General features: G+C 37.9%; 1 protein-coding gene across 5 annotated transcripts in view; it reads left to right on the forward strand.

Moving 5' to 3' along the window:
* SFSWAP (splicing factor SWAP) overlaps nucleotides 1-25,757 on the forward strand; it is a 50,117-nt gene that overhangs the window by 22,480 nt on the left and 1,880 nt on the right. For 3 of the 5 annotated variants that reach the window (XM_075110751.1, XM_075110754.1, XM_075110755.1), the window contains 6 exons: nucleotides 906-1,096; nucleotides 12,267-12,532; nucleotides 18,790-18,945; nucleotides 20,254-20,379; nucleotides 24,098-24,268; nucleotides 24,832-24,904. In XM_075110751.1, the coding sequence (XP_074966852.1) occupies nucleotides 906-1,096; nucleotides 12,267-12,532; nucleotides 18,790-18,945; nucleotides 20,254-20,379; nucleotides 24,098-24,268; nucleotides 24,832-24,904 (983 nt within the window). The remainder of the gene's footprint in view (nucleotides 1-905; nucleotides 1,097-12,266; nucleotides 12,533-18,789; nucleotides 18,946-20,253; nucleotides 20,380-24,097; nucleotides 24,269-24,831; nucleotides 24,905-25,757) is intronic. The other 2 variants (XM_075110752.1, XM_075110753.1) reach the window with 2 other exon arrangements.

Here is a 25,757-nt window from a genome sequence, read left to right on the forward strand (position 1 = left end):
AAGCGGAGATGGTGTCAGTGGTTACCAGCTTAAAAACTTAGTATTTCTCTCTTACAACTATGGGTATGCCACAGGAATTTAATTTTTCATTTTTAAAATGTTGCAGGGTTGGTTTTTTTTTTTGTTACTTACAAGGAGCAGTTCCTTTGTAAATTTCAGTAGCACAAAGTATGCTATGGTGATACATATCTAAAGCAAATATGAGATATTTTGTATGATAATGAAGATGAAGTGTAAAATAGGTTTGGAAAACGCTGTGTGTTGGAAAAACTGTGCAACTGAACAAAAAACCCAGTTGTCTTTTACATGCACAGAAAGCAAAAGAATAGACAAAATATCCGTTAGGTGCATAGAGGAGTAAATTGGCTTATTCTCTTTCTGTAATCACATAACAATAACTGTTGGTTTTAACAATGGTGAAACAGTTTCTGCAAATTTCTGGAGCAGCCCTTTGCGTAAACATTTTGAGATGTATGTAAGTAGGGCTGGACAATGTAAGGTAATGATCAGATCGGCGGAAAGAGCAAAATGAGAGTTTGCATTGCTTTAACAAGTACAAGAAAAAGCTTCTGAATTTACAGTGCTACTGTTTCAGATACCCTTTGTAAATAGAAAAGGACAAGTATCCTGAATTTTCAGGATTGGATTTCCATGTCATTTTCTGACCTTAAAAATTTTTACTTTACCTGTACTGCTTTTCATCAAGAAATTATATATCTATGAATTAAGATGCCTGGAATTTCGTAACTTCAAGCTGATACGTCCTTATTATGTCTTTGAGTTGAGGTATTGGAAAGGTTTGAGAATGGTTGGAGGGGCTGTTCGGTTGTTTGTGTTTGTTTCAAGGAAACCTAAGCTCCCCAAGCGAGACTCACTCTAAATTTATGCTTAATTGTCTTTCATAGCAAAGCAGAAACTAGAGGATAGATTAGCAGCTGCAGCAAGAGAGAAGCTTGCACAGGCCTCCAAAGAATCAAAAGAAAAGCAGCTACAAGCAGAACGCAAAAGGAAAGCTGCGCTGTTCTTGCAGACCCTGAAAAACCCTCTGGCAGAGGCAGAAACTGAGAAAATTGAAGAGAATTCCTTCAATAACGAGGTAAGCAGGAAATAAATTTCTGTTTACCATAAAGCTAGCAGGAAACTTACCTGTAGAGTGTGAATCTGATGGTGTGTTATGAAGTTGACTGAAGAAATAGAAGCTTTTCTAAAAGGGAAGAAATTTGAATTTTAAGCACTTTTTCAGTGATCTTACATGTGTGTCTCATCTGTCATTAAAGAACTGGTAGAGAGATACAATGCATAATTCAGAGGTCAGATAGCCAGTTACAGAAAGGAAAATAAGCTTGCAAGTTTAACTCTCTACTGGTGGTCTATGAGATATACACTTGGAAGGTAAGCGTTCTTTGGGTATCTGTTGTGATATTTACTTAATGTGCATTTCGATGCAAGTGGACATCTTCAAGGGCAGAAACAATTTACAGGCAACTGAGCTTACTTTGAAAATTACTTTGCACCTGCTCTGCTGGGTTTTGATTTTTTTTTTTAAATGAATTTTACTGGTATGAAACTGAGATGAATAGTTAACGAACTGATTTATGTGATTTAAGGTTTCTATCTGGGACAGTCTTAATCGAGAAAACAGATACATAGGTGGGAGAAAACTAGGCCCAAGTTTAGTATGGGAGTTAAAAAATTTTGTTTTATTATAAGGATGTGATTTTAAAACTAAAGCTAGATTTACAGATAGTGGCCCAAAATTCAAAAAACTGTATGTACATTATTCACTGGGCATAGTCAATGAAGAGTCAAACCAAAAAACTCACAGTGAAATAATTGAAGGGGCTCATTATTCTGGGAGCTGCCTTCCAGAGAACTGGAAGTAGGCACTTGATCATGAAATGACCTAATCCATTGGGTTTGCTCAGCAGAATCTCTTATTTTGGAGAACAGAAGCAAGCATCTTTCTATAGCAAATCTGTTTGGAGTGTTGGTATTCCTGCACTGCGTTCAAAGAACAATTTTTCATAGTTGTGTTAGAAATTCAAACCCTCTGCTTCTTTCTAGAAAACTACTAGGAAATAGTCTTGTGGCAGAGGCAGACTGCTTTCCATCTGTCTTCTGCCTTGTAATCCTCGTGTCCATGTGCACCCATTTTCAGTGTTTGGGTAGTAAACCACAATAGATAAAACTCAGGTAATGTCAGTCTGAGGGCTTTCAGCAGCTCTGTTTCGAGTGGGTTGTCATGATATTGCACTCTTAGGCCAAATCTAAGAGTACCTGGCAATTGATGATGACTTCTTATTAGGTGTCAGGAGCACAATAAAATGGCTAATAAGTTCCCTTGCCATTTGGCTGTTTGGACTATTGTTTCCAAAGGAAATTAAAAGCTGATTTCTGATAGCCATACACTGGATTACTAGAATTTATCACAAAGAGTAAAAAGAGGACTTATGCAGATGTAACTGCTAATCAGTTAGTTGGCATTATCTTCTGCAGCGAACAGAACTATTTCTAGTCAGTCTGTCGATGAGTAGTTATAAAAATATCTTTTTGGGTAAAGCCTCTAGAAATCTGTTTTATAAGACTTAAAATTTATGAGTAGGTAAGATTAAAGAAGAATCTTGGGACAAAAGACTTCAGTAATGAAACTTCAGTAATGAAATATAAAACCAAACTCTAAAAACCTGTATTGATCAAAGACACATTTGCTTTTTTCCGTACTAATAAACAGAAAATGCTGTTTAAAATAGCTAAGAAATAACGTGTTTCACATAAACCTTTTCTGATTTCAATAAAATAACTACAGTTCTAAAAGCCTAAATGAGGGATTTGAATTTATGGTATAGGAAAATCCTTCAAGTATTGATTTGTTCATGCATTGTAGCGCTGTCCTGAAGCTTTTCTCTCCATCTGCGGGTTTTGGCAGCAGAGCTATGTTCTCTATCAGAGAGTCACTTTCCCATTTACATTTTTTATTTTCCATTTCAGTTCCTAATTGCTTACCTTCATCCACAGAAGGAGAATAGGCTATTTTTCCTACTCGGTTTCTGCTCTTTCTTTTCCCCTTGTTCCAGCTTTTTCACTGAGCCACTCTCTCTTTCTGCCACTATAGTGCTTGTCCTAGCTTAAGAAGTGATAATTTTACTTCTGGGAGTGTCACTCATTTCTATTTAGCCTCAGCATCATTTTGTCATGAGCACATCCCAGTCCAGTGTTACCTGATGCATGCTTCCTAAAAGACAGGAGTCTGTGTTTCCAGTACCTGTACGGACTCCTCCAACAAGTCTGGACAATCTCTCTTCTTAATGGAAGAAAAACTGTCAAAATCCATTTTCAGCAAAGTCACCTTAGTCTTAATGTCTTCACTGCAATAGCTGTAAGCAGCTGAGAGGAATAAGGAGGAATGGGGTTTGGTGTAGGCAATGTAGTTTCCTGAAACTTAACCTAAATAGGGCTGGAAATTTACGCAGCTTGGGGTACTAGTGTGGGATCCTTCACAAGCCAGAGTGAAACTCCTGTGTTTGTTTGTATACGCTGCAGTGGGACCTTCCCTGCACATTGCAAATACAAATATTGAGGGAAGTAGAACCTTAGTTTCCTGGTCTTGGAATTATATTGCTTCCAGAAAAGCTGGTAAATCGCTCTTGGTTGCACTAATCAAACAAAACTTCCTCTCTGGGTACTCATAGAAAATTTCAGATATTGATTGTGACAGAATGGTTACACAAATGGATAGCATGGCTTTCCATCAAATCCTTTCCCACAGAAAGAATTCCAGCACCTAACAAGTAATTCATTGCCCAGTTCTTGATGTATTTTTTTTTTCCAAATAAATCATGGATTACACCTCAAAACACTTCACAGAGAACAGACAGTTGAAAGAAACATACCTGCAGTTTAGGTGATCCATATCGGCACGGGGTAGCAGATCTGTGAATTGAGCGTGGTCACATCCCAAAAGAGATGCCGCTCGGGATTCTCAGTGCTGCTGCTGACAGGTTTTCCCTGACTGGCACAAGGTTCAGTTCTTTTTTTCCAGTTACGTACTGAAGAGTGAAAGCAAAGAGACAATAACAGTGCAAAACTCCCCAGACTCACAGTTCTGCTCTGCTTCTCAAGGGGATTTGTCAAGGACATAGATATTTCTAAGCTAAGGTTCTTTTGATAATTTGCTTTAAGAGAATGCCTGAAATAACCAGTAACTGCAGGGACGGCTGCCTTTTCAGAAGAGCAGATGAGTGTCCTCACTCACACCTGAACTTACTGAAGTTCTAAGCTGAACTGACTAAAAAGCAAATGAACTTTTCAACAGAGCTCGCACCTTAATCCCACTTTTCAGTAAACGGATTTGCTAAAATCTTCTTTTTCCCCGTATATAAAGTTTCAGGGAGGTCATCTCTGTTTTTCACACAAAGAAATGCATTGTATTTAAGAATTTAAAGTAACCAGTTTCTTACTGGTTTAATTAATTAATTGCTCCTTACCAGTAGAAATGGCTTGGAGGTGCTTTCTTTATAAAAGGGCTTATTTAGAATTTCAAATATATATTTAAATGTTACTGATGTGACCTTGCTTTTTGAAATAAAATTGATTCTTATGTTGGGAATGCTACTACTGTGTTAATGAACAGTCTAAAATGCCATAATGTCTTTGGAAGTAATATTCCTCCCAAGAGCAGTTTGCTTCTTGACATGCTTATATATGTTTATATAGATATATACATATAGATTTTTGCATATAAACACTTATTTTGAAATGTCAATGTTCTTCAAGGTGTTGTCTTTCCATTTTGCGATACTTGAAAAAGCTTCCATCTACATTTCTTCAAATGCATAATCTGCCTTTTGCTCTGCTTGCCAGGTTTGCCAGTTCATAAGAGCCCATTTGATTCAGGAAATAGTGGAAAAAGATAAGTGAAGTCATATTGTGGATTTGTAAACCTCCGTTGTATATACACTGAGAATCCAGTAAGCTGCATCATGATGTCTGAAGCAGTTTATAAATAAATACGTAGCACAGGGTTTTTTAAGCTTTTCCAGTCATGTTTCAGAAACAAAAAGATGCATTTAAAAACACTGATTGCAAAGGAACAAGAAGGAACTACAGTGGCTATAATTAAAAAGGAAAAGTATATTAATAAAGTCAAAAGAGATCGGTAAAATTAGTTTTGTAGTTTGGTCAATGGAACTAATTCAGGAAATTTCAGAAAATGAAGAAAAAAAACCCCAAATATTTAAGCCGACTAAAAATGCCACTTAATATATTTCATCTCCCATTTTGGGGGAAGGAGCAGCCAATGAGGAGTCCAGGAAACCAAGACTGATGCGCAATGGTTATAGAGTTAATATAGTGGAATGATTTTTTTTTTTGTGGCTTAAAATGTGTCCCAAAAATGGAGTAATGACTGAGATGTATAATAAAGCACGAGAAGGAGTTGAGAATGTCCATGGGAGATGCATAACTCCCATGAGATAGCCCCTGCTTAATAACTGTGTAAGAACCAGTGATGCTTTTTATGTGTATACGCAGCGTACATTTGTGCTGAAAACCTGCTTACCACACTGTGTAGAAATGCATTAAATGAGCAAAGCTTTTTTTGACCTCTGTCAGATTTTCCCGATACCTAGTGTTTCTTGAAAGAAATGCTGGTACGGAGTATACATTATACCTTTGAACGAGATTGGTTTTACTAACTGCATGTGAAGGACAGTTGATACCACAGAACATAGTGCTTTTAAGCTTTTTTGGCTTCAGCTGAATCTTAAAAATAGTCAGATCTACTTTTTCCATAGCTGAATTATTTCTTTTATATAGTTTCCTGTTTTTCCTTAAAGTGAAATCAAGCAAGCGGAACGAAAGGCTGAAAAATGAGCTTGAGCAGCGAAGCTGCACAGCTTTTCACAAATGCCTCCTCACCATTCTTGCATGCGTTACAACAGTACAGTTGTGCATAAAATTCCCTCGAACCACTACTTGGAAAACACGTAGCTTCGCTCAGTTTCTGAAGCCGATCTGCTTCCAGTAATGTTGTAGCTAGTAAAGTCTGCCGTTTTTCAGGACATGGGTAAACAGTACCTGGGTGGCATCTCACTTCTTGTGTTTAGATATACATATAATTCAGATAGACGTTTCTGTAACAAGAAAGTCACACCAACTGGCGCATCTGACAGGTAGTGTCAGTAAAGAGGAGTTGCAGTCATTCTGCAGAGAATGTAGGTTCTTTGTCCTACAACAGCAAACAACCTGCGGTTTTAACAGCTGCTGTTCTTCTTGATGTGCAGAGCTGGGGTACGCCAGGTTATCTGGAGCGCTGCGTTGAAGTGCTTTTTTATTTTTAAACAAATCAAGTAAGGTTTTTCATAACCTGAAATGCAAATATCTTTAAGTAGAATAAAGGCTAGTTGTGCTCATTCCTATGTATATTTACCAAACCCTGAATTAAGTAGATCAGACACTGGGAGAGCTCATGTTAAGATGATATCTTTGGTTTGGTTTGGTGTATTTGTTCGTTTGGGTTTTAATTTTTCAGCTTAATAAATCAAATATGCTGGCTATTGGCACGAGTTGAACCCTGAATAGAGGTGTCACCCTTGGTAGGGGGCCTTGGTACAGTCCACTTGGTATAGTAGGCCTGCAACATTTTTGCCACCTTTTTCAGGGATTAAAATGTCATTTGCTTGCAAATGTGCCAATTCAAAACTTTCGATTATCCCTAACCCTGTCTGTCTGAGCAGCATTGTTCTTAGGTGAGCCTGGGAGGAAAAGCTTGAAAAAGAGAAAGGAAAAGAATCAGTTTTGGAGCCGTGGTTGTCCATCTGTGTGCAGCCAAGCCTCGCAGAAGAAAATTGGCGTGGTTCAGTGTCTTGCTGGTGAACACGTGCTTAATGTTTTTGTTAACAGTGGTTGATAATGGTAGCAGTTACAGGAGTCATGCAGAGGGAAGATCTAAGCTGGCAAATCATTGCGTTCAGCAAAAAGTTTTGGTAAATATAATTTGTGTAGGTAAAGTCCCCTCCCTGTTGTCCCTGTCAAAGGAAAGCCTGCAGACCTGCATTCTTTGACAAAGAAATCTTTGACGAAGTGACCGTTAAAGTAATTTAATTGATAAAGTCTTTCCCAGAGTCTACTGGTGCTGGTAATACCTGACAAAAATAGAAGGGGCCAGCACCAGTGGCTGGCTAGACAAGGCACAGCGCATTTAACTTCTTCAAAGAAGCGACCTGGTGTAGTGACAGGTGTTCTGCAAGTGTAGTAGAGTCCAATTTTTGTCTGCAGGGCATGATTTAACTCATAGTGTGTCTGATGGGATTCTAATACGGTTTACTCTGCTAATCTCTCGTATTTTATCCTATGTCAGAAATGCTTTAGGGGTGATAGTACTTCGATAGGCTTGTAAAGGACCATTGGCTATACCCAATCTGTTACCTGTATAAACCTCAGGATCAGATTTAAACAAGGAGAGAAATCCACAATCATAATGATGCAAAAACAGACGAGCCCATGATTTGAAAGTAACTCTTATTTTAATGGCTTGTCCCAAATGTCATCTGAATATAAAGATTCTGTAGCACAAAGCAGAACTGAACTTCTTTTGGCTCTTTCATCTTGCCTATTTTGAAGCCCTGTTTTATCCTTTATTTCTTTAGATGGCTTGTCCTTACTTTTGTCCTGTATGTAACAATTTTTTCCCCCTCTGTGGAAGGTAGTCCGTTTACAAGTGAAATAGAAGTGCCATGTTTAAAAATAAGATGCTATTCAAGTTTTGCCAAGCATAACAGGGCTATCAACAACTGTAGACAGTGTACTTTTTTAGCAACGGACTGTAGATATTACCACGTGCCTCTTTAGAATAGTAACGTATAACATAATATTATGTTTGCATATTTTCTTAATGTTAATTTGTGGGAAAAGTATAATTGTCTTATGAAAACCATCCAATAAGTATTTAAAGAAAAAATGCTTTAGAGTATTTCAGGGCCCTTCAATTTTTTCTTTACATTTTTCTTTGTTGGTTGTTTGGGTTTTTTTGTCCAGGCTATAGGTATCTATATCTTCTGTTTAGCATGGAAGGGGGGGTGTGTGTGTGTATGTGTGTGTTTGTGTGTGTTTGTAAATTTTCTTTATCTTGCTTTTTCAAAAGGACAGGTGAAAACATAAACCAAAATGTCACATACTAATGTGGGCATTTAAGGGGTGGATAGCTTGCTGGCATTTGGAACTTCCTTTATTGCAAGAACCCTACTATAAAAAACTAAATGAGAGTTGTAATTCCTCGTACTGTAAATGCTTTAATTAATATCTAAGGGAGGGGAAGGTAAATATTAGGAACTGCCATCTTAATTAAGATAGGTGAGGGAGCTAAGAATGTTCTGTGCCTTGATTTTTAGTCTTCAAAGTATTCAAGATAAAAAGGCGTATTGATCCATGCAGCAAACAGATTCACAGCCACTATTTTCGTTTCAGTTGGCCCTTCAAAACTGAGAATGCAAAATTCTGTTTTTGAAGAACTTATGACAGGCAGTTACTGTTAATAGCAATGTTTCAGTACAGCAGCTAAACCCTGATGAAACTGTTGAGTCTTTGAGTATTGAGTATTTAATTTGGTGTATAGGAACTTATTCTATAAGAAATGTTTTTATCACTTGTATTGAAGGCCAATTTATTGAGATTAGGAGTGACAAACTCTTCTAAAAGCAGTAACTGCTTGCTTTGATGCACAGAGCAACCATACACTTCCATTGCTTATTAATTCTCAGCCAGGGAATACTTCATCATATGCTTTGGGGAACCTGCAGTAAGAAAGGTACAGCAGGAGAAAGGCATCTGGAGTATTTTCAGATTTTAATGAAGTAAAAGAATTGTTGATTAACTTTCTTGTTTAATTGTTGATTAACATTCTTCACTCCTGCCAATTTTGATCTAACGAAGGATTCAAATTACTGCAATATTCAGCTGTTCAGAAACAGAATATTAGCCAGTTGTAAAAGTGTTAGTAACATTATTAATAACGTACTTTACCAGTTGATTTTGTTTGTACCAGGAACAATGCTAGTGTTTTGTTCTGTGCAATAAGCGCCTTTTGGTTCACTTCCAACGTTGGCTTTGTGTATTGATTAAGTAGCGTAACCCCAGAATAACTAATGTGTGTTCTGGTCTTATGAATACTGCAAATATGCAAATGTCTTGTACTGAACTGAAGTACTCGTTTCTGTTCTCATATAGCTATAAATTCTTCCTGATACAGAGATATTCCCTAATCTATTCCTGCTAAACAAGAGTTGTTGAATCATCTTTGTTTTCCAAAAAGGGATCTCTGAAATATTTTTTGTACCAAGTGTTTACTGTAGGAAGCATTATTTTAGTCAGATTTGCTTCAGTCATGCAAATAAAAACGCTGAAGAGCAACTGCCAGTGAAATTACCTGAAACTGTTGCATTTAGTGAGGGCCAAAAAGATGCGCCTTACCCAAAATGGACAAAGAAGTGGAATTTAATGAATGCTATCTGAATGTTTGCAGTGTAACTTCTTAGAAGAGCTCTCAAAAACCTTAAATCTCCCATCCTTTGAGATGCATATAATACAATTCATCAGGTAACCAGTTTGTTGCCATGCTTTCCAAAACTCTGTTCTACTGGCCTGCAGGTTTGCAGAGCGCGGTCAGTAAAACAGAGTGTTGGTGCCTTTGGGAAATGCTTATTAATCTCCCAGGATCCCTACTAGCTTTGAGGTTCGGGATTTTTTTTCTGCATTTGTGCCTCCAATTTTAGTTCCTGTTACCTTACTTTGCCTGGATCAGCTTTCACTAGTAAAAACACAAACCACTGACAGCTTCTCTTTGCCAGATGCTAAGACAGTTTATTTTTTTCCAAATATTTTTATTCAGCAGCATTATTTATACACCTAGAAATTTTTCTGTAGCCTGCAACTTGCTGACATTAAGTTCTTTCACTGAGGTTTTATGTTGTGCTCTGGTGATGAATCAGGTCATTTTGCTGGTGATTTTTTTTTTTCTTGAAGGCAACCAGAGTTGCCACTGAGGGAATCGGCACATTTGTTCACAGTTGATCGTACCGTTGCGACCTGACAACTATCACCTGAGCTCCTGGTCGCAGTGGTGCTGTGTGTAGGTTTGGACACGTGGGCGGCTTCTCCCTGTGTGTTAGCTGTTGTCTTGCACTCCAGAACCTACATATTCACCCTGGGGTAATTAGCTACTTCTGTACAGCTTTGCAAACATGATTAATTAGTAACCTGAAGCAGTGGTGTCTGAATCTACAGCCTGCAGCTGTGCTTTCCTCAGAGGTATCTGGGCAGCATTGTCACTCAGGATGTGTAAGCATCCTGAAGGTCAACGAGAACCCACGGTTTCAGCATCCGATGCTTTTGGTGGATACCTATGAATGCTTAGCATCGTGGGGCTCTTCATTCTGACTGCTGAGAGAATCTCTACCTGTGAACTAAAAGTAAATGTGTCATTCATTAACTTCCTTCTCAGCAGTGTTTTATGCAGCCAAATGAACTTGGGCACGGAAAAACGGTTTTTTTTTTCCTTGCCTCTCTTGTTTTCCTCTTAACTCTACTTTGCCTACAGCTATTTCGTTTCAAGCTATTAAAAGTGTCTACTTCAAGGCAAACTGTTCTATTACATATTCAGTAGTGTTCAAAGTGAAGTCTAAGATACAGGATAAAGAGGTGAATGACATCATCAAGGAACAAAAGTCGGCTGCAGGTGGTCTCTTGGGAAACTGGAGTTTGGAGTTGAGGTGTCTGCAATTACACAGGGATTGAGAAGTTAGTGAAACTGGAAATGGGCCTCTGGTAAACCAGTGACTCAAACGATCATGCTATAAAATGTTCGTAATCCTCGAAGCAAACTACTTTAATACTGCTTTATTGCTATTTTTGTAAATATTGTGATGGCAGTTATCAGTTAGAGCTCGGAAAATTCTCATGGCTCCTGAACGTGAAGCAAAGCTGGATTTCTGATTGTTCAGATGTGGTCAGTTATTGCCTTGACATATTCACAGTAGGGGAAGGGTAAAAAGAAAGGAAAAGATCACCTGTTTCTAATTTGGTTATTTCAGGTTTTAATGTATTACTTTTTATTCCTATCACGGTAAGCATCCTTGTATCAAACAGTGAAAGTGTCAGACCAGGTGGAGCAGAAATTATGACAGAAGGAAACTGATTTCTCCAGCTGCCTTGAAATGGCAGCTGGGGGAATGACAGCCTTTGAAATGAGGAGGCATATCTATAGTGCCTGGCTGGTATTGTTCTAAACAAGGTATTGAGCAGAATTCTCTCAGGTACAAGCTGATAATTTGAATATTTCTTGGAGTATGGTATTTTTTGCTTAACTGACTGCAGTCGAAATTACTCACTGAGCATGAATCGTGTATGGATCTGTTGTGTCTTTGAGACTAACAGTTTCTGTGATCTTCACAACCCTTTACATGCAAAGCATTTCTTTGGCAAAGTGCAGAAATAATTTGTATTGGCACTAATTAATTTTGCTGTTTTTCTTGAGGTTGTAATCTGAACAACTCAGTTTAGGGATGAAAGTGACACTAAAACTTAACTTTGAATGTTGGTAGTTCCTGACTGTATTTTCAGGCTTATCCTTTTTTTTAAATAAACGGGTGAACAGGTGAAAAGACACCCGATAGTACCCATTTCTTAGGACATATTTCTTCTAAAACTTAAAGATGAAAACTCCAGAACTATGTCCTAGTTAAACTGACAGTTTTAGCATATATATCCCAACTTGTGTATGTATCTTTGGGGAACTGTATAGGCCTTTGTTAAATACTACTAGATGTGTGTTTTTCAAGATGTCAGCCTTACTTATGTACACTTTACATAATACTGATGCAGCACTGTGAGGTTATAAAGCATTAGTGGGAGGTTAGATTGTTATTGATTTAACAGCTACTTTCTTAAGATGGATGTATTTCTCACACTTTCATGAGTCAAAAAATGTAAGGTGATTGCTAGTTATTATTTTTCTCACTGTTGTGCTCGTTATCCAGCATTTCTGAAAAAAACCCTATATTGTATATTGGCAACTCTACCTAGCAGGATATCTGAAGTTTCTTTGCCAGAACGCGCGCGCACGTGGCATGCACAGGAGTAGAGGTAGCCCTTCATCTAGTGTAAAGGACTAGAGATGCTTTTGTGTTGTCCACACTTATAGGACCTTCTCAAATTAAAACTTTGCATGCAACTTTGAAAACTGAACACTGTTCTTTGTTTACAATTGATTTCAGAGCGTCAATAGTATACCGTGTCCTGCGACTGCAGTCAGAACTTTACCCACCTTGGAAGTTAAACAAACAGAAAGGCCTTCAAGCAAAAGCAAAGATCTTCCTAGGGATGAAGAAAAAGAAAAGAAAAGGAAAAAACACAAGAAAAGATCTCGGACAAGATCTCGATCGCCATTCAAGTATCATTCATCGTCTAAGTCCAGATCTAGATCACATTCAAAAGCAAAGCACTCACTTCCCACTGCCTATAGAACTGTCAGGCATTCAAGGTGGGTTTGGAAACCAAATGTATTCTTTAGAATTCTGTGTGGGCTAACACTTAAAATATTTTTGCACTTCTTCCATTATATAAGTGTCTTTGCACCCATTACGAAGGGTATAGTCACCTTGAAGACAGTAAATATCATCAAATGTGGAAGGTCTTTGAATATAGTTTTAATGAAATAATGAATCATTAATTTCTAATTATATAGTGCAAACTTTGTACCAGTAAATGCCTTTTTCACTCTGGTCTGTGAAATACCTGGCAATAATATGTAGGAATGTGATTATAGCAGGAAGAGAACTTGCTAATAAGTCTGTGGCTGTTGCTGGAATAAAGTAACCAGACGATATTAAGGTACGAAATAGAGAACTGGGTGGTTGAACAGCAAAGCTCAGAAGGAAAAAAAGCAGTTGGGTAGCGTGTGGAAAAAAATATGATGGATGAATGGCAGGAGAGATATGACAGGAATCCAAGAAGGGTGAAAGCAGAGTTGATGAGGAAGGGGGTCTATACAAGAATGTGGCCCAGTGCAGTTAACTCTATATTTAATCATTAATGAGATTAAATTCACCATATTAATTGTCCAGCTATAATATGATATAATTGTGTTATATTAATACTGTTAATTACATCTAAGACATCTGGGTCTAGGCACCTTTAAAGTTTACTGCCTGTAAAATCTGTCATATCTGAATGCCCTGCCAGATCGCAGTTACTGTGGTCGGTAGGAAGGGCTCATTCTTGAGGTTGTATTCTCTGGATCATGCTACAGAACAGCATTTTAAGTAACTTGTAGTTCAAACGAATTGTGCAGATAAATACTACCACAGTTATATATGTATGTGATGCATGCAAAATCATACATTCCTTTCTTTGTGGCCATGCCTATGACATGTATGCTTCTTCCTGAAGAACAGCTTCTAGCCCTTTACAGCCATGTGACAGAACTTCTCATCTTATATTTTCCTTGTGCGATTTTGTTTGTTTGTTTAACAAAGTGCCTAACTACACTAACGTGAGTAACTGTTAACGTGTTACAAATTGTTTTTTACTAGATTTTTAAGGTTAAATACAGTACGTTGCTGAAGATATCTCTGCTATTCAGAGATGCAAGGAATGACATGACAATAACGGGCTGAAAACATCAGTCTGACATGCTGCTTATTTGACTGCCTTTGACAGTAGGTGGTCATGATGCGCTATTTTATAAGGCATGTTCCAAAATAGCGTGTGCCGTTCCTTTTCTGTGCTTACCAGTGTGTAAAGGGAATGATGTTGAATGAAGCTTTCCTTGTTTAAGAAGTGAATGCAAGTCTTCTCTGGGTTAAGGATATCTTGGGGAAAAGTCTCAGGTGAATCACTCACCTTTTCAACTCCCTGTCAAGCCAGATCTTCACTTGAACCATCTGTGTCGCTTCATCCAAGCTATGTTGCATATATTTATCCATGATTTTACAGATACATGGTAAAACCAAAGAGAAACATCACAGTAATGCTTAAAAAAAAAAAAAAATCATCTTCGTGGTACCTCGAAAAGGACAAAGAATCACCTGAGAAGATCCTTACCAGTACTTGGGTATGCTACTCAACAGGATAAAGATAATCCTGCATGTTGCATGAGTTTGCATCGAGCAGTAACTGGATTAACAGGAACTTGCAAGTCCAGTTTGATGTATACTGAGATACGTCTTCAGTGACTTCAGGGAGATATCAGGTCCTTTACAGAGGCTTGAATACTTCCACCAACTGGTCTACATTTGGTTCTGCTGGTGAAAAGACAAACCACAGTCTACTGAAGTCTACGACATACATAGTGGACAGTCTCATAACGTTTTGATTGGGTTTGAGGGTTTTTTTGGTGGCCATAGCTCAGCTGGTGGAGAAATTGCACAAAAATCACCAAGCATAGTTAATCTACTGGAGCTAACCTTTGCGTGCCATCTAGAGCATGCCTCCTGGCACCAATCAAACAACAGGCGCATAAAAGCCTTAACATCATGAATCAGCACAACACCTGATTAAATCTGGCTGGATATTTCCTAGATCGGCTGTTGAATTCTGCAGCCTGAGAAGACCAATAAGCTTGATGCTGCCTAGCTGAATTTTAAAATTGTTTCAGAACAGCTGTTCCACGTCGTGCACTGAAAACATTTTGCACATTATAAAACTTGACAGAAGTTAGAGCTGAATGGGAAAGGGCTTTCCGTTCAGCCTGTCTTTCTGTTCTGTGAGTACCAGTTTAAGCAAAGCGCTCTGGAATGTCTCTCTCCCTCCCATTCAGAACCCCGTTGCTCCTGGGATCTTAAGGCAGTATCATCAGTCCTGAGTGCGTGCCCATTCCCTTTGAGCTTTTTGCAGGCCATATGAAATGCTTTTAGTGGTAATTATATCAGGTGGCAGACCTGTTAGAAGTCTGAGTGTACCTTCCTATCTATAGCATTTCACAGCAACGTGGCTAAAGGTAAACTTCTGCCCAAGGACCTCTTGTAATTCAGCTGTAATGAATACCTTTCTCCTGCATGTGATAATTAATGTAGTGACTGTGTTGGTTTACTTTAATGTAGTCTGCAAAGACAAGCAAGTCTTACGCAGGATGCATCAAGTGTCTCCTCATCTGGAAGATGATAATTTCTGTTTGGCCTCAGCTAGAGTACTGTATACAGTTTTTGTGCATCCTTTAGAAGGAATTAGACCAGCTGGAGGGAGTTTAGAAGGAATCATCAAAAAAATTTGCAGAATTAAAAAAAAAAAAAAAAAGAGTTGGAATGACTGTTCGGGAAGACTGAAGAAAGATGAAATGAGTCTTCATGTACGCCAAAAAAGAGCGAATAGAACATTCTTCTTCAGTCCTTGGGGTTTGGACAATAAGTAATGGATTTAAATTGATAACAGAGAGACTAGAAAGCTTTTCATAGTGTCTCAGTGGTAAAGGCAGTTAATACGGCTTGTGAATGCTCCACTGCGGGAAATTTCTGTGTCAAGAATTATAGTTTGGAGAATATTGAATAGCCGTAATTCTTGAAGTCTTTTCTAGCCCTGCCTTTCTAATTAGAGTCCACGTGGTCTCACATTGTACAAGAAATGGTGATGATTGAAGGTTTGCTTTACTGGAGGTGTTTGCTACGCCTTAACATACTCACTGTATTCCCAAAATTAAAGCTCTTGCTCCTGAAACCGGAAAAATTGTAGAGTAATGAAGAATGAGAGGCTGATTCATAACCCAGTCAGATACCGATGTGTTTTGTCTCTCAAATGTTTAGGCAAAAATAATGCCTTGTCTTAGTAATTGCCCAAAAAAAGCAAATGTTGTTGCCTGCCTAGAAGATATGACTGGTTTTCTTTCTCTTTAAAAAAAAACTTGGTCATACATTTAGTGTTGATTCAGAAAAAATTATTTCCATGCATTGTCTTGTCTCATTCAAATATGGCACCTTTCACATCGCTTTGCTCTTCAGTTTTCCCAGTGCTTCACCTAGAACAATATTTTTTTCCTAGATTCCCAAAACATTGGATGTTACAGCTTAGTGCTGAATGAGTAGTTATGTAGAGTCACACCCTCCTGGGATAAAGTTTAAACTATTTGCAGAAGTTAATGTGTTCATCTTGTGTTAAGTGGGTGGCACTTAGAGATAGTCTTTATTGTGTGGATTTCTATGCTAAATAATACTGAAACGTCCCTATTTTGAGTAACTGTGCTTTATTTGAATGCCTCACTCTAATGTTGTATGTTTGAGATTTTGTTGCCTTATTTTATTCTGTTCAAAATGTATATTCTACCTACAACTTACAAATCTCGATATAAGGTGTTTATTGATGCTTTATTTTACCTCAGGAGTTGAAAAAAGCTGGAATTTTCCCTTTGTGTAGTAATTACTGCTCAGGTTCTGTTAACCAAATAATTTAGAACAACGAACAAGATCTTTTTCTAAATAAATAAACTTTCGTAACTTTCTTAGAGTAGCTTATTAGGTTTAAAGTATCTGCACAGTGAAAATAAGTATTTTGATTTTGAAGTTATTTAACCTATTATATTTAAATTAACTGTGACAGCCAAAAGAGGAGCTATGCTTATTATTTAATAGTTTTTCCTTGGACTATATTACATTCAGATGATAATGAACTGTAATCCCTAAATTGTAATAATGACCACTCAGCACATACCCTGTATTTGGGGAATAGTCTTAAAGCCTTAGATTTTGTGAGGTTTCTATATAGACGTTAGTTGAGCTTCTATTTTAAAACTCTGAGTAGTTTAATGGTATAAGTTTGTTTCAAAAAGTAAGATTAAAAATCGCCTTTACCTTATTGTGGCAAGTTAATAGGGAATGAGATGCGGGAAGTGAAGTTCAGCACAGGAATTTGCAGTAACTTGCTTTGCTCTGTGTTCAAGTGATGTTCGGTATATTTGCCAAGCTCTTCCTTTTTGGTTTGTGTGTCTTATTTTTTTTCTAAAATGCATATTGTGCTTAGAAATCCTACAGATGAATTTTGCAGTATACTTGGGTGTACCATTGCATTGTTAGAGATCTAGAGGCTCTGCTTCATTTAAAAATAGTCTTTGGTGGTAAGACACAATTTTTGTACTGTTGCTTTTTTAATATATTTTCTAATGCATCTTCAGCAGTATTAAAGTTGAAAAACTGTGTTCAATTAACATGAAGTTGATGCAAAGCATGTTTTGGATATTCATTTAGTAGCATAACCAAACTGGTTTTACAGAAACAAGTTTAAAAAATTGTAGCTGCGTAAGGAACCCAGATGTATTGGCTTAATTGTGGCATGTCGTGTGCTAACAGCAGTTCTGTATAAATGCATGCTATTTTCTGGAACAAAATTTCTGTACCAAGACTAGTCCCATAAAGCTCCTGGTATCGTACAGTTTTAGTTCTAGACCAACAGGACAGATTAAATTAAACAAAAGTTGTGGAAACAGTAAACTGCATCCAAAAGTGCTGTAAGGTTTGGCAGCGGGGATTGCTTTGGAGCTGTTAGTCCCAAAGGGTTAATTAATTGTTGCAAATAAGTATTTAATATCAAAGATGGAGCGCGTTTGTTACATCTTGGAAAACAAGCAGCCTTTGGTACCTTTCGGTTGTCTGTAGTAAGCGCTTCATCGGTGTCTTTTTTTTTCCTAATCGACTTCAAAGTACCATTAAAAAGTTGGATGTGAAACATACCTGACAGTGGCGCTCCGCAGAGAAGCGGAGGTTGTCAGTCGCTGGAGTTTTCAGTGCGCTGTGCTAGCTGAGCGGTTACCTTCCACAGTGGTTGGCAGTAAGTGTGAATGATGACAGTGGTGTTCTGAACCTCTGCTTTCTACCAAGAGATCTTTGTAGTGCGTGGTCTGAGCTAACGATGTATTTGTGTGTGTGTGTGTGTGTGTGAGTGTGAGAGAGAGAGAGAGAGAGAGGGGAGGAAGGGAAGCAGAGGCACTCGTTATGTATGGAACGATTTAGTGATTTGGTTAGATGAAATTTGGGTGTGCATTTTGAACCAGAGCAGAGATGGAAAGTCTAAACTTCTCTTTGCTATTGATCCTTTTTATACTGTCTAGTAATAGAGTAGTCCTAAGCCATGTAATTTATGCAGTTAATGAGTTATAAAAAGGAGTTAGTAGTGGCATACTTTTATTAACAGGTCACTTTTCAATAAGTTTGGATAAAGTACACCTGTGTGTGTGTTTGCGTGAGGCTTTTTGCCTCAGTGTTAGGAATTTAAGAGACTTGGCAGGAGCCGTTTGTTGTAAAAAAGGTTGCTTGGGGTTTGGTTTTTTTTTTCCTCCTTCTGAACTGATTCTCTTATTGCTGAGGCAGTGTCTATTCATGTAGTTTTAATTCCTAGTTTGTAATGAGACGTGCCAGGCTTCGTAACCCTTGGAACTTTTGGGACCCTGCTAAATACAAGTGATATTGACTTTAAAGGAGTAGAGTGCCTTTTGAAATAACAGTCTAATGAAAGTCTAATAATTGATGTATTGCAGTAAAACTCTTAAGCTGTTTTTTATTGTTTGAAGCTAATGGCCAAAGTTCTTAACATTTGGTGATTGGAAGAATGTTGTAGAACCACAAACATCAGTTCATAAAAATGAAGCTAATGCCTTTTTCTTTCTGATTGTTTGGACTTTTTTTAGGCTGGTCCATATAGGCATGTTTCACTAAGGTTCAGCTTTTGGTTAAGGGACTGAGCCTTTTCAGGATTCTAGTTAATACCAAAACTAGCACATTTTATTCTGAATGTGAAGTGTGTGCCTCCGTATCACAGACTCACAGCATCCACAGGGACACTGAGCATGGAGCCGAGTCTGAGCAGCTCATCAATGGCAGCAGCAACAGAGCGGGAAAATTATCAGGCAACTTCGACAACGAAAAGATTTGACTGCTGGAGCTCTTTTGAGGGAAATCCTGGTAAAATGTCAAGGTGTCTGACTGACCCCAAACTTTATAATCTGTTGGTTTTTTTCCTTTTTTAATCCTTCTGAATGGCCTGGTAAAGATCAGATTTCTAAGTGACAAAGCAGTTAATTTGCAACACTTAACTGCCATTGCGATTACTTTTTTTTTTCCTTTTCAGTTGATCTCTTTTGTTGTAGGTGTAAGAGAAATGGCTCGGGAGTGTGTGTGTATATATATTATAGATATGGTGTGAGTCTGCTGAAGATCAGTGATTTCACAAATAGCTTGTCTTTTAGTCACTACAAAATAGGTATTTTCAAGAACATGAATGTTTGGTATACATGGAATGACATGCCTGTAGTAAATAAGAAAGGCTTTAAAATAAATAAGCAAATAGAAGTAAAGTTAATTAGAACTATATATTTTAGTGAGAACAAAACTAATCGTTACTATCAGGAATTTGGGGCAGATCTGGGGTTTGTTTTTTTTTCTTTTTTCCAAACTGGGCCCCTGAATTGCCCCCTTCTCCATCTTCCCCTCTCTCCTCCATCTCATTCCATTTGTTTTGCTATTAAGAAGTACTCAGGTTTTACTTGCACATCCGCTTAATTCCAAATCACAGAGAAAAAGAGTTAAGCTCTTAAGTTGATCTCTGATCTTAACTGGGCATGCTTTCTTTATTCCCTCTTGATCTCTTTCTCTCACTTTTCTAGGAAAAATATCTCAAGTCAAAGTGCTAGTGCCAAACAACACCAGTCATGGGTTGTTGGACACTCGCACAGGTGAAAATACTGGCTGTGCTAGGATTATCCTGCAGCATCAGGGAGAAAATTTCCTGGACTTGTCAGTGTTGGAGATGGGCTGAAAACAAAAAACTTGCCTTTATCTCTGTGATGCAGCAGTTCTAAACACATACCACTAATTTGAGAAGACAAGGTCAGGCCTGGCAGTCCCAGGCCCTGAGCCAAATTGGACTTCGGCATATCAACGTTAGTAAACTCTGTTGCCCAAAAGGTGACGTGACTAAAGTAAAACTTCCCTGCCTGCTAATACAGAAGTTGACATTAGCACACAATACCAAAAAATAATTTTCTTCCCCACCCCCACTGTTGGCAGCGAAAAGCAATCGATAACTACATCCTGAATGTCTGGGATGGGTAAGAAATTTTTATGCAGCTGACAAGTCTTGGAGAATAAATACCCCATGTTGGCATAAAATAGGCATTTGAAAGGTGTTATATTTGCGTTTGGTGACAGCACAATTCCACTGAAATGAAAGTAATGAAAAAAAGTAACAAAAAGCAAACTTTTGGATGTTTTTTTTCCTGCTTAGGTCGCGATCAAGGTCACCTAGGAGAAGGGCTCACACACCAGAAAGGCGGAGAGATGAAAGAAGCGTTCCGACAGCTTACCGTATTAGTAATAGTCCTGGAAATAGTAGGAAACGCCCCCGCTCCAAGTAAGTATACCCGCTCCTGGAGAAGGTTATGTCCTGGATTCATAAGAGACTTTAAATGTTACCTGATTTGTTGTATAATCCCTAGGTAGAACTTACGGGGGTTTTTTTATGTTCTGGAGCTTTATTTTAATAGGCAAATACTTCCGTGGGAAAAAAAAAAAAAGTTACTCATTCTTCTTCCATTCTTGCCTGTATTTGAAGAATAAATGTACAACCAAATAAGTGAATGTGAATACGCTACTACCTCCTGGCTGTGGGAGTTCAGATTTTATTTGGACTTCATATTTCCTTCTTATTGGGTCATTTTCTCTCGCTCTGCTTGTCCAAGCAATATGGTCACATAGTGGTGTTGTGTTATGTTATTCCTGCTGGTATTGCTTGACATCTCATCATATCTGCACAGATACGGGGAAACTCCAGTTTAGCAAATGGCATGCTTTACACTTAGCAATTATTTTACTGGCAGAGTGAAATATGGAATATGAATCAAAAGGTGCCTTTTCTGAGAGCACCTTGCCTATAGTCTCTCTGAACCTCTGATAATCAAAGTGGCCTACCAGCCAGTATTTCAGCTCGCCAACTGCAGAGGGAAAACACCTGCAAAGTGTGTGCCCAGAAGGTTTTGAAATGTTTTGTGGCAGGTTGTGTCTTCAACATGCAAAGAAGTGACAATTTTTCATGCTTGTCTACGTGCACACCTAAAGTGTGCACAGAACCCAACTCACTGAAGTTACTAAACTGAGCATACAGTATTTTTCTCCTCATTGGTGAAGATTTAGTCTTTAACCTGTTTCTCCATATCTCTTGTGGAATAGGAAGGGAAGAAATCACTTTCAATTTTGTGATTATTAAAAAATTTGTTGTTTCTTAAGCAATAAAAACCTGTTTTTAAATACCTAAACTAAACCTAAAACTTTACCTTTAAAAACGTAAACGAGAAAGTTTCTGTTGTTTCTTTCCATCTCTTGACAGCCTCTAACCAATTGATGTGTGGTATGTATAATTGAGAACTTCATCAGAATACTTTAACTAATTCAGTTTTTCACATTCATCAACTTGAGATGATAGAGGCTTCTGTGGAATTCACCATGCAAATTTGGTTAAGCAGAAAAGACATGGAAGCTTAAAATGTTTTTCTTCCTATAAGCACACACAAGAATTTTTTCACAGCCCTGTGCTATTTTTCATGCAGTGTTGGTGTGTCTGCTGCTTGACCACTCAGCATTCTAAGATATACATTATTTTTAGAGTTATGCCACTCCGGGTGGTAAATTATGATGACAGTTGTGAAACAAACTAGATTCCCCTTTAAACAATATTGTATATATAGGTAAGAATTGTAAACTTTTGTTAGGCCTCAGACAGGAGAGCAGAACACTACACCATAAAATATAGCAGTAAGTGCAAAAAAATGTAGGCTGAAGAAACAATATGGTAGTTAAACATAGAGGAGGATATTCTGCAGCTCTGATTGCAGAAAGCCTGCTGTTTCAGCCCTGGTAGGACTGACGTGTTTCATTTTCAAGTAAAAATGTAGATGCTGTGATGGACCTGTTTTCATCTTCAGTTACGGACTAGATTCTTCACAATGGTGTAATGGAAGCAAGGTTTGGGTTCAAGGTCTGGTAAAAGCTAATTAGTTTACTTGGGCTTTCTACGAGTGAGTGATGTGTATTTTGCCAGATAACTGAGAGCAGTTTTCATTCTTAGGCGGCAGCAGTCAGCTGAGTGGTTTTTATTAACTGTAGTTGCACTTAGTAGGCAAGCTTTAGAATCCAGTACTGTCAGAGGACTGAAAATTAGAATTAATAAATACTGCAATGTTTTAAACTTGCTCAGGGCGTTAATTTGGTGTCAGTTGTGATGCTCAATAGCTAGCCCTGCTTGTAAATTTGTAGGTGTATTTCCAGAAGAAAATACGGAAGAACTAGGAAGCCATGCTTTCCTTTGTCTTGGTTGGGAATTACTGGCTCGCTGCTTGTAGAATGAACCGTACTGCAGAATAAATATAACAGTTGTTTTTTCTTCTGCTTATCCGGTACCTCAGTTGCCATCATAGTTGCTTTAAAAAGAAGTCTAATGTAAATTAGTGTTTTAATCTGACTGCAGTGAATTCCTTTCCCCAGAGAATGCGCGTAGTTCTTTTATGCTGGCCTTTGTACCTAGCAAAATATTTAAAAATAAGCCTAGTGTTAGCAAAACGGCTGTTCTAAAAATAGAAAATTGATAGACACATTCAGCTGTTACGATGTTTGTTCATCATAATCTGAGATGAAAAACACCGAAAAAACTTACTGTAAAATATTCTTATTGCATGATTTTTCAAGAGTTAAGTATGGAATACGTTCACAGCTTGATTACATTATGATGTTTTAAGAAACCGAGCAATTAGAGTATATAATTGGCTAGTCAAGGAATAACTGACTTTGTAGCTCATGTTTTTTGTATAGTCATGAAAACATTAGAGGCCGGTAGAGCTGTGGGGTTTTTCTTCTGCCACTTAATGATTATTTATGCAAGAAAAGTGTAAGGAGGTTTTGCAATTTTAAGTCTTGAATGTTAAATTCTATATAAAATTCTAAGCGTCAGAGGTGCAAAGTGTTTATATGGGAATTTAATATGTTACAGTGTAGCTGCTTTTAAAGTAGCAAATTCCTAAGAAAATCAAAGTAAAGGAACCAGTAATGCAATACTTAAAAGATATCTCATAGTTTTACAGTGTCTTAAGATGTTCCAGAAGCTTCAACAACATTCTTCAGAACAGACTTCTAGCAGTGCATGCGAGAGAAGGATGCCCATAATGAGCTATTGCCTAACTCTGATGAAGGCATTACTCTAGTAATTCTAATTATGGTAATATCAATACTGGTATGTAAGTCATACAGAGATAAATTCATAACCATGCATAAAGATTGTGGTAGTTCCGTCTCTGGGATATTACTAATTGAATTCTCTTTGAGCTTCGTGCTGTGTATGAGGAGGCTACCTCTATTTTCCCCTTCTGTCAATAATGAACATGTGAGGTAGCCGTGGGTCCTTTGTTCTAGCTGTCATAGTGACAAACATTTGTGTATCTAATTTCCAAGTCATAAACAGTTTGCACTTAAAACATGTTGCGAAGTCTACGTTTGTTTGAGTGGCATACAAGAGCTTGTTTATAATTTTGAGCCTGTGGTTTGTTGCATGATGGACTGAATCACAATGAAAGGGGTAATTTCTTCTAAAAAGCAAACAAGCAAGCCATGGATTTGTCTTGTAGATCTTTTGTGTAGCTATGATTCCATGGTTTGCTCATTTATGAGCTAGGAAAAATGTAAGGGATGTAAACTCCTACGTTTCTCATTATATTCTGTCTGATGTTGTTGGGAAGGAACTTCCCTCTAGCAAAGTCGTTCTGCAAATCTCCAGTGAAAGGCTTCTCATTGTCATCCTTCAAACTATCAAATACTGGCCAGTAATGCCTGTGTACCCATGAAGCAGCATTCCAAGTGAGAACCCCAGGTACTAGTAGTTGCCTAATGTAGTATGTTAAAAACAGCTTCTGAAAAAGTATTTTGCAGAACCATAGAAGTGTGGTATTGGGATAAGACTCTAACGCTGGCTGAATGCGTGAGATGTATCCTGTGGAAGAGGGCTACATAAGCTTTTAGAAGCCTGAAAAGTGAGCTAGTGTATTGTTGCTTTAAATATTATTCAATAAAATATTTTCTTCTCACAGAAGTCCCCATGAAAAGAAGAAGAAGAGGCGGTCTAGGTCACGTACCAAGTCTAAAGCTAGGTCTCCTTCACCATCCATGTCACCAGGCAAACCATCCACACACAAAAATTCTGTACATTCAACTAGTGTCTCTCCTGTGGAGAGCAGGGAATCCAGCCAGGAACGCTCCAGGTAATATGCTCTTTTACTGTAATACTGCAGTGCTGATGTCTGTTGCCTGTTAGGTCACATACCTGACTTGTATGCTGAGGAGCTCTGTGTGTGGGTGTAATGTGTGCATTTTAAAAGCAGAAGACCCTGGGAGCACAGCACTGTGTGCATCGGTCTTGCCTACTGGAGTAAACACCTCCACATACTTTTACACTAAAACTGGCGCAGAAAATTCTGCAACGTAGTTCTAAGTTAGAATTTGGAAACTCTCACTGAACGGGATATAACTCTGAAGTAGAACTTTAATGGAGTGGTTTGAACTGTAATGTGTTTGCAAGGTCCATAATTAACTTATTTCTACAGAATGTGGAACACTCCAGTTAAAAATTCCTAGGCCGTTGTTCAGGTTTCTCTGTATCAGTTGTACGAGTGACTCTTCTGACTGTGACTTGTCGTGGCCTCTAGTTGAATGAAAGAACTGGTGACTAATGTGTGAGACTTGTACTGTAAAACCCAAAATCGTGATGGTGAGTGAAATGCATTTTTAAAATACTTACTATGAATTTCATATTTCCCTTTTGTAGGGGAGTTTCTCAGGAAAAAGATGGCCAAATCTCTTCAGAAATCGTGTCTTCAGTGCAGAGTAAAATCACTCAGGTACAACTAAGCAAATGCAGACTATGTTGCCTAATTAAGCATGTCCATCATACTGTTTTCTTCTCTTACTACCTTGTACAATTCTGACCTTTGCATATGGCATGGAGACATGTTCATTGTCATTCTTAATCTGTTTGCTGATGAGGAAACCAGTTTTGTGGCTCCTCTAGCTACTGTCCTTTCAAGTTTAATCAAGCCTCTAAAGACCAAGCTGAATTCATTATGCTGCAGGATATCCGCTGTTAAGATATGAAAGCCCAAGGTGTGCTGCAGTACCCCAGTTACCAATAGCAGGTATTACAGAGAGCCCATCTCACCATGTAGTGCTCTTAACAAGTTTCGTGGAAGAAAGAAGGAAGGAGAAATACCTTGGCAAAGGCTAAGTTTGTAGTGTTGGCAGTAGAGGAAAAATATGTCCTCTTGCAAACTGAAGTAAGTGTGTGCTTTGCTTTAAGCAGTGTCTTCAACTCGCTTATCTTACCCTTGTTGCTGTTTATGTCTCTGAACTATGGTTGTTATGATTTTGTTGATACATTCAATTTTTCTGTGAATCATGGCATATCAGGCATTTGCCTCTATGCTGTGCAATAATCTAAATGCATTCAGCTTCCCTAACACAGTTTTAAGATACTCAACTTCCATCAAAATAATTCTGTTCCTTTTTTAAAAGCTACGGCATGGTATCACTTTTTACATTTCACTCATCCTCTTAGAGTCTTCATGTATATTTAACTTCCTTTCAGTTGAATATGGCACATTTAGAGGAGGGAAGCTGTTGATTATGCTTTGGAAATTTTACAATATAAAATCAGAGTTGCTTTTTATATTCTTTTTTTTTTTTTTTCCAATCAAT

The sequence above is a fragment of the Phalacrocorax aristotelis genome, chromosome 15 (genome assembly GCF_949628215.1).
Source record: "Phalacrocorax aristotelis chromosome 15, bGulAri2.1, whole genome shotgun sequence".
Lineage (NCBI taxonomy): Eukaryota > Metazoa > Chordata > Aves > Suliformes > Phalacrocoracidae > Phalacrocorax > Phalacrocorax aristotelis.